The sequence below is a fragment of the Galeopterus variegatus genome, unplaced genomic scaffold (assembly GCF_000696425.1).
Source record: "Galeopterus variegatus unplaced genomic scaffold, G_variegatus-3.0.2 Scaffold2468, whole genome shotgun sequence".
Classification (NCBI taxonomy): Eukaryota; Metazoa; Chordata; class Mammalia; order Dermoptera; family Cynocephalidae; genus Galeopterus; species Galeopterus variegatus.
The window spans coordinates 94,519-103,454 of record NW_007728579.1 but is presented as its reverse complement, the minus strand read 5'-3'; the positions used below and the strand labels follow the sequence as shown (position 1 = coordinate 103,454).

Sequence of the window (8,936 nt, the reverse complement as noted above, 5' to 3'; positions counted from 1 at the left end):
TGGTCGCCAGAACTGTCAAAGGACAAAACTACAACCAGTTTAGTTTAAAGATCTCTTTTGGCTTTGTTGGGATCCATTTCTCAAGATTTTACAAGTACAGGGCCCGTAGGGGACATACATGAAATCAGCTGGTATAGACAAAGAGGTGCATCTTTCAATCTGGAAGCTTCATTTCCCATTATGGCCCTTTTCAAGCCAGGAAAGCTAGTGGGGTGGCTGTATGTGCTACTTACAGGTATCGTTTCTCCAGATTTCACCCTGGAGTCGGTCAGCCCTCTTATGGCTCTCAGCCTCCCTAAACTACTGAAACAGAAAGGTGCTTGCATGTGCTAGGGGGATCAGCCCTTACATTGCACCTTCTGGACAAGCAATAATTTTAACAGTGTATAGGTGTCTCTATGAGACTGCTGCACGCTGAGGATAGGAGCATCCCAGTGCCTCCCAAATTCCGGTTTCCTCCGAAAGCCATGCAGCTGGAGGGAGAAGTGTCTCTTATCTTTGGAGCAAGAGTGCTCTCATGTAGCTAGATAAAACTAAAGAGAGGTTGCCTTGCCTGAAAATGCCCAGAGTAACCAGATTAAGAGCTACCAAATTAACTCTGCCCAAGATCCCAGAAATAAGATGTACCTTGTTCATGGCGAGAACTCTCATTCTGAGAGGGTAAAAAAGACCCTCCAGAATGGAGGAAATCAGCTGCATTAAACTGGACCGTTAACCTAAATACAGTAGGTTCATGGATCAGAGAAGGGGCCAACCAATTATACACAGTGGAGTCTCTGAGCTGGTGGACCCAAGAGGTCCTTTGGCAGTAGCAACCCGAGAGTCAGGGTGTCTGCCACGTGGTTGAGGGGGACTCCTTCAGATCCTGCCAACTACAGCAGTTTATTGACTGAAATTAAGGCTGTTGAGGCAGAAATAATTTTGTAAAGTTTATTGGGATCCAAATGTGAGGATCAGCCTGGGAAACACCATACGACAGAGTCAGAGAAGTGTTCCCTCTGACCTTTACACACGCATACTCGTGTTTTGTACAGCTACAGTGCTAATGAACACATAATAGTTTTCCACTTTTTAAAACGTAATCATAAGTTTTTTTTGTATTCTGAATAGTCTTCATACTTAGTGTTTTCAGCAGTTGCATATAGCATTCTGCCAAATAGAATTTGTCATTATCCCATTACTCTATACTTAGATGGAAAACTTGGGCATTTGTGGGTTTTTTCATTTTTTAATACAATCCAGTTTAGAACTCGTGGTTGAACCGTGGATTGCTGGACTCTGGGCTGCCCTCATGAAGCATTTTAGGTCAAGAGAACAAGAGGAGATGAGTAGAGCTCTCCCGGCAGCATCTGATGCCTCCTTGAGGACAGACCCTGTGAAACCGGAGTTGTTACGCGTTGAATCACAAGTCGAGCTTCTGAGATTAGATGATTCAAGAAGAAAGGACTCTGTGGTTTTGGGACAGAATTCAGCAAACAGTGGTCATCCGAATGCTGTGACTGAAAACGCTGAGTCCTCACTTACCCATTCAGTACCCCCGCTCTCCCAAGCCTCTCTCAGTATTCCCGCTTCACCCCCAGAGTACTTACAGGTGCATCTGCAGGAGTCTCATGGCCAGGTGAGCAGTTTTATGTTATGCTTTATGCTGCGTAATGTTATTTAACCGTGGGGTTTTTTTTTTTTTTTTTTTTTTTTTTTTATATTAGAGGTCAACAAACTGGCTTGCAGATTGGTCCAGATGTGGTCCATCGCCTGTCTTTTGTAAATAAATTTTGTTCGAACGCAGTGATGCCCATTTATGGACCTCATGTCTGTGACTGCCTTTGAGTTACAGTGGCAGAGCTGAGTGGTTACCACACAGGCCTGCAAAGCCTAAGGCATTTACTGTCTGCCTCTTCCAGAAAAAATTTACCTACCCATGTATTACCAAAGGTCTGGTCTTTTACCTCTGTCTTTGGAGAAGCAAATGGTTAAGAGCTCAGTTTCTCCATTATTCTAGAGAATTAACTTCTTGGTTTCTTATTTTAGGTGTGAGACAAGTAAAAGTAAGTCGTGTGGGCAGTGAGGAAATTAGCTCAGCAACTAAACTTCGAGGACGTATTTACAGTAAAATCTCTTCCAACGTGGATTTTTGGTATTTTGAGTTGCTCCAATTTGGGGACCATTCTTTTTCTAGCTAGTGTCTTCTATCTTTTTTTAGCTAGTAGACCTATTTTTGTCTATATTGTCATATTTTTTTGGCCAACAGTATTTTCTTCTGTCAGTAAATAAATGACTTTAAAGTGGTCTGTAAATTTTTGAGTATCAAGTTAAAATAATAGCCAATTTCTCCCTACTGCTGCCATGTATGGTACCCCAAAATTTCTTCTCACATGTTTAAAATAAATTTCTAGTGCAGCCAGTCTTTTAATGCAGGGCCAAGCTCTCTTTTTTTCTTTTAGAGTTGGCGGATTTGAGTTCCACATGGACTTCCTTACCTAAACCACACTCTTAATGCAGCTATCATGATTTCTAGTTTCTTGTTCTCTTTTTAAAATGAAGACAGACTTAGACATTTGAGAAGCAATTTGAATGTGGTGTTTTTCTAGTATGTTAGAGCTGTTTGCAAACACCTAATATAATAGCAGTTTTTTTTAGCATCTAATTTTATACTGTCTTTCTAAAAAGCATTCAGATAAGTATGTTTTTATATATAAACAGCTATGGGTTATTGTTTTTGCACTTCATTATTTTGTGTATTGTTTAAGTGAGGTAATTTCAATAAGTACCTTTTATTTTTTTATTTTTTCTTCTTTTGGCTGTTGACTGGTATGAGGAACCAAACCCTTGACCTTGGTGTTGCAAGGCTCAATAAGTACATTTTAATCAGGATTGGGAACAGACACAACTGCCTATTAGTAAACATGTGCCTGGGCTGCTGGGAGCAGAGTGCACACACGTCCTAGAGAGTAGCCCCAAATCTGCAAAGGATCAGTATTTGTTGGGGGATGGAGAATACTGATCAGTCTGACAAGATGCTCAAGTTAGGAGGGGCATCTATTAAGAGATTTTCTTTTATGCAAGTATCATTAAATAGGTTTGAGTTATTAGTTGGTAATGTAGTTAAAAGATTTTTTAAAATCTGAACTATTTAAGAGAGACAAATCTGAAAGGATATACTTAGAGGGTAAGGGATTGGAAAAAAGCTTGTTTTTAGGGCATCTTCTTGGGACCATCACCCTGGGGCACAGAAGGGACGGAAGCAGGAGTGGGCATAATGGCAAGCTGAGCTGCGATGCAGTTGTAACAAGGGCCTCAATCTGTCCTACCCCATAGGGCAGCTCTCCGCTGTCTGGCAGTGTTACTTCTAATGCCAGAGGGTCTCCTGGATTGTGTGCTCCAGCAGCAGGACCTCTTAAGAATGCCACCACTTGGACCTGCTGTAGAGCCCCCTCCTGCTCTGGTCCCCACTGGCTTCCTTTTGAGTCACCAAGTATTTGGGCCGAAGCAGTTCTCCCAGGTGTGGAATGTGCTGTCCCTAGATCCTGAAGAGACCTAGCAGGTGTTCTTCTCTCTAGGGGTAGTGAGGTACAAGATGCACTAACTAGTGTGGCCTTTACCTGGAGGGAATGTCCTGACATGCATCAGACTGACATGCATCGAATTGTGCTGACGCTGCAGGCCCTTCTTTCTGCAAGGGCATGGGTCTGACCCAAGGCTCCATCATTCTGGCCCCTGCTTTCTCATGCAGTCTGATTAGCACAGTGTCACTGATGGAGTGGGCTAGTGTGATGCTTTGCAGATGTTCCACATTATTCAGACTAATACCAGCAGGCAGGACCATTTTCGTAGCACTGGGGCAAAATTGTAAATATACGTTGTTCCAAGTGAAAGTGAACTGCATCTGGTCCTCTTGAGTGATAGAGATGGCAAGGAGCACATTGACTAAATCATTGTTCACATGTACATGAGGCCATGTTAGTTTGCTCTGTCAAAGAAAACCATCTTATGTGGAGGCTACAGAGGTCTATTAATTGTTTAAGTTTCCAGTAGTTCAGTTTCATCCCCCAGGTTTTTGCAGAGGCCAAACTGGTGAATTAAATGGAGATATGACAGAGACCATCCCCTGTATCCTTTAGCCTTTTACAGATAGGACTGACTTCTGCTGTATTGTATTGTTCGTCATTTTCAATATTGGTGGTGATGAGGAGGGTGGTACCAAATTGAGAGGCTTCTTGGCCTTCCCACCATGGTAGATCCTACCCCACAGGCCAAGATTCCAGCGTGGGTTTGTGCCAGATACTCAGTGACAACTGGAGGTCCTGGGTCCAGTGGAGCCACCAAACGAGAGCCAGGCCAGGACTCCATTTCCTACCTGGTCCCATATGCCTCACTCTCATAGGTGGGCCATCATGACACTTTGGGTCCGTGGGTAACATTACCAGTTTGGACCCTCTTCTAACAGATCCTGAAATGTTCAGGCATCCCCTGAGCCCGGTGTACATTGCCCCTTTGGGAGAAGGACTGGAAGTCATCACCAAGTCATTTCCCTGGTGTTGCAGAGTCCATCCTCTGAGAGACCTGCATTCTCTACAGCCAGTGGGTCTGGAAACTGGACAAGGGACCTTGGGTTTTTGTTGGAGCAGCTGCCTGCAGCTTCCTGATCATGCCTTCTTGATTTCTTTCATTGTAGGGATTTATCCAATGCCCTAGTTGGCTGCCCACTTATTTTGACCTTATGGATGCCATCTTCTCAATCATTGCCATTAATTCTGAGGGTCAGGGTCCCTGGCTGCCCCTCCACCTTTCCCACTCGCTGTGACAGTTGTGCCCATTGACTTTGCTGGCCCAATGCTCCCATCTGCCTTCTGCCCCTTGGGGTCCTGGCTTTCTCATTGCTGTTATCCCCAGCCGGTGGGGAGGCTGGCTCCCACTTCTCATTGACACTTGTGTCCCTCTCACCAGTGCAGTCTTGATGGTCTTGGCAGTGGTGTATTCTCTCGGATATCCCATGGGACATTGTCATCTTGGTGGTTTGGGCTCTGCATGGTTGTATCCACTTACTGTGCCCTCTGAGCCTTGCACTCCCTTCTTCAGATGCTGGCCACAGCAGTCCTGCCAGTGCTGCCTCGCGGCACAGACCTCACTTCTCCCTTGCTTCTACCATCTATCAGCATGTTCACGTGATCTCTTGGGCCTCTTGCCAGGCATGAAAGCTTGTATCCTAGGAAAGTGCACCCAATTCAGATGACTCCTCTGTCTACACTCACGTCCCACCCTCCTTGGTCCAGGACCTCACTCTCTTGGCTCCTGCTGGTGCATATTGTTTTGTCTCGTACTTTCTCTGTGGTGTAGCCCCTTGCCTTCCTTCTGGCAAGCTGGCCCAGCCCTTCTGTGGCTGGGTATATTGTGACTTTACTCTAGTTACTGGCCTAGCATCTGGGAGAGGAGATGGGGTGCAGGGGTGGGGGCACAAGCTTGTCCGTGGGCAGAGGTCTCTGCACCGTATTAATGCAAGCAGGGAATTCCTTCTCTTAATGGGAAGGACTGGCCACTTCTGCAGGCTCAAAGGTTCAAGGCAATCTGGGGATTCAAGATATTCTCCCAGTCAGAGTCAGTCCTTAGCTTTCTCTGCCTGAAGGTCATGGGCTGCAGGAGATGACCCTCCTCTGGAAACGACTGAGGATGTCCTTTGGCTTGCACATTTAGTTTTTCAGTGTTGATTAATCATGTCAGTTGTTTGCATTTGTTTTCAAGTGCGAATGAAGCTTAATAGTAGTCCCAGGTCCCACTGGTCTTCTCAGTGCCATTTCCCATAGTTTTCAACACCCAATACATCGTGCTGGTGAATGCATTGGCTTCCACAGGTACACCATCCCACTGAGCAGTTGCATTGCCCCCGCCTTGTACCAGTGCTGTCTGGCTTTTAAGTCTGTCACCAGTGTGTGGTTCTCATTGTCAAGTCTGGCTGATTAGCTCAGTTGGTTAGAGCATAGCCTTATAACCCCACGGTCATGGTTTTGGATTCCCATACCATCCAGCCACCAAAAAAAAAAAATTAAGAATTCAGTTCTGTAGTCACACCAGCTCTGTTTCAAGTGCTCAGCAGCCACTTGAACAGCTGCCTGACACTAAGGGTTCTAATGACCATCTGTGCAGACATGCTCCAGCCTTAAATATCTGTCATTTCCTTTACCATCTCCTCACTGAGATATTCATGTGCATACCAGTTCCCCTTACATAGTTTGTTAGAAAGACTACTAAACCTTTATGTGAAAATGCTAGTATTTGATATTTTCTTTATATATTTCAGCAATTCCAATGTCTGATAGACAGGAGGTTGAAATATAGATGAGCTTCTCTTCTGAAAAGTGAGCTCTGTATGTCTACCCATTTTCTTTAGGAGTAAATGATAAGTAAATAGCCAGGAAGTTTTGTAAGTTCCTGCAGATCTCGGTGGTCACTAAGTGAGGGAATGGTGTAATTGATGATTGCATTTAGTTACATTTTGTCGCATTTGTTTCTCAAGATGGAAAGCCAAGCATCTGTGACTTCATCAGATCCAATTTTTCAAGTTCCAATTTCAAAGGCAGTTCAACTTACTACAAATGATGCCATAAAAACCACTCTGCTGGTAGAATTGGACATTTCAGTAAGTTGTAAAATTCGTTTCTCAGCACAGTTATATTGTCAAAATGTGCAGAGCCCGTGTGGTGCTTGGTTATGTGGGCTCAGGGAGAATGAGAGGTCTCTGGCAGGACATCTGGCCACTTTATTCTTGACCCATCATTTTTTCTCCCCACCTCATACCTGTTGTCTTTCTACTTCAGAGAAAGGCTAAGATGAGGAGAGATTGGAGGTGAGTCAGCCTGAGGGGATAGAGTTGCTGCCTTACTCATTAAGACACGAAAGAATAATAGAATCAGAACAACATTTTACATGTCAGATGAGGCCCAGAAGAGAAAGTATTAGCGTAAGGTCAGCCAGCCAGTTAGAAATTGATCTCAGACTAGACAGTTGTCTACGGGTTAATTTCTCAGAGCAGTGGTTCTGATTCCTTTGAGAATCTGGAAAATGTTTTGGACTCTCTTCTCCAATGAAATGATTCTGTAAGAACCATTTGCAAACAGTTCAGGGAGATGTGTTCTACCTCTCTGAGCTAGGGAACTGATGATAATCCTCAAACTTTAGTGCTGGGTACCTCTTCAAAGTCATTTAGCTTAGACATTTATTTTGATGACAGTCCTGACAGGTGAAGTGGGTTGTGCTTTCAGAAAAGTAAGGTCATGTCAGGGATGTCTATGTAGGTTTAGTTGGACTTCCTAACAAAAAAGAAATATGATAGGTGTCAAAACTGGATGGTTTGTGAGTAGCTCCACATTTCTTTTGAACATTTTAATAATCCTTATTGTTAAATATTTATACTATGTACAACAGAACATTTTATTTTTTATTCTACTGTTCTACATTTTTGTCATATAAAGAGGTAAGAGTTGACCAGTTGCTGAATCAAGTCTGTCTCTCTTGCAGATGAAAAATGTGAGCTTATGTCATGGTGAGAGGCCCCTTTCCAGAGCCCTAGTCTGCCTTCTGCATTGCTCTGAGGCTGTGAGGGAAATGGGCCTTGCAAATAGACTTAATTGGGGAAGAGGCTTCTTTTCCAACCTGTGTTTATTCACAACCAGTATCATGCCAGATTAACGTCTTACACTCATTAAGGAAAAAAATAAAGTATCCTCTTTTACCCCTGTTTTTGCTCAAAGGAAAAGAGTTAAGTAAGGAAAAAGAATTGAAAACCAGTGCAGATGACCTTAATTAGTTTCCTTTGGTCATGATATATGATTGAGTGTGTGCTCGTGCGTGTACGTTTTTATAAGAAGGCTTTTTATGTGCATTATTAAAAACAGTATTGTGCCTTACACTGTAGAAAATGATGAAAGTCTTGTTTCCATTCTATAAACGTGCAATGACAGAAGGTGAAACACTTGATAACTACCAAATTTCTTTTTTAAAGTAGCTGCTAATAAAAGTATGTTCATTTGGTTAGTTGGGCTTATTTGTTTTTGAAATTAGAATTATTTTCATTCTGAGTTCATGGATTAAAATGGTCATATAATGAAAGCTATCTTTGTTACCCCATAGCTGAAACTCTGTAACTCATATAGAATTTTTTTCTGTCATTTTGGCTTTCCTCTAGAAAACAGATTTTTCCTGTCAGCCTGGAGATGCCTTTAATGTGATCTGTCCTAACAGTGATTTTGAGGTACAAAGCCTACTCCAAAGACTGCAGCTCGCAGATAAAAAAGATCACTGTGTCCACTTGAAAATTAAAGCAGATGCAAAAAAGAAAGGTACAGCCCTGATGCTGTGACTTATTAAGGTTTCACTGGGCCAGTGGACTGGAGCTGGCAGCAAGAGTGCACCCCCAGGGTTCCCGTTCAACAATGTGTGCAGTGGCGGCGCACATGCCTGGGGCGCAGCCACGTGTCTGGAGCGCGGAGTGCAGTCGCCGGCTGGTGTTGCTGGTTTAACTTTCATGTTAATTGCACTGAATAAGATGATAATGGATTCTAATGCTTATTGGACACTTGAGATGAAAAGTGAAAGTAACTTTAGTCTGTGAGAAGCAGTGGCCTAGAATCCTTTTTAAAAATCCTTTTCCTGTTACGTTTTCTTTTCATAGCATATTTCTTATTGCTTATTTATTATATAAAAAAATTGCTTTTTTCATAATTAAAAGAAGTTATTTTTAAAAATATAATTATATATTAGTTATTAGCGTAGAATCTTGAACCTGAGTTTAGTTCTAAAATTCTTTTTGAGAATAATATATAATTCTAATGGAGCACTGCCATCTTTTGTCTTTTTGTTTCTTAATTTTAGATAATTTTCTCTTTTTTTGGCTTACCTTGAATTTGTAATTTTTTTTTTTTTTTTTTTTTTTTTTTTTTTAAAAT

General features: G+C 42.5%; 1 protein-coding gene across 2 annotated transcripts in view; it reads left to right on the top strand.

Moving 5' to 3' along the window:
- The window catches only part of MTRR (5-methyltetrahydrofolate-homocysteine methyltransferase reductase), a 40,669-nt gene that overhangs the window by 17,400 nt on the left and 14,333 nt on the right, over nt 1-8,936 (top strand). For both annotated transcript variants that reach the window (XM_008581797.1, XM_008581795.1), the window contains exons 4-6: nt 1,243-1,618; nt 6,509-6,631; nt 8,177-8,330. In XM_008581797.1, the coding sequence (XP_008580019.1) occupies nt 1,243-1,618; nt 6,509-6,631; nt 8,177-8,330 (653 nt within the window). The remainder of the gene's footprint in view (nt 1-1,242; nt 1,619-6,508; nt 6,632-8,176; nt 8,331-8,936) is intronic.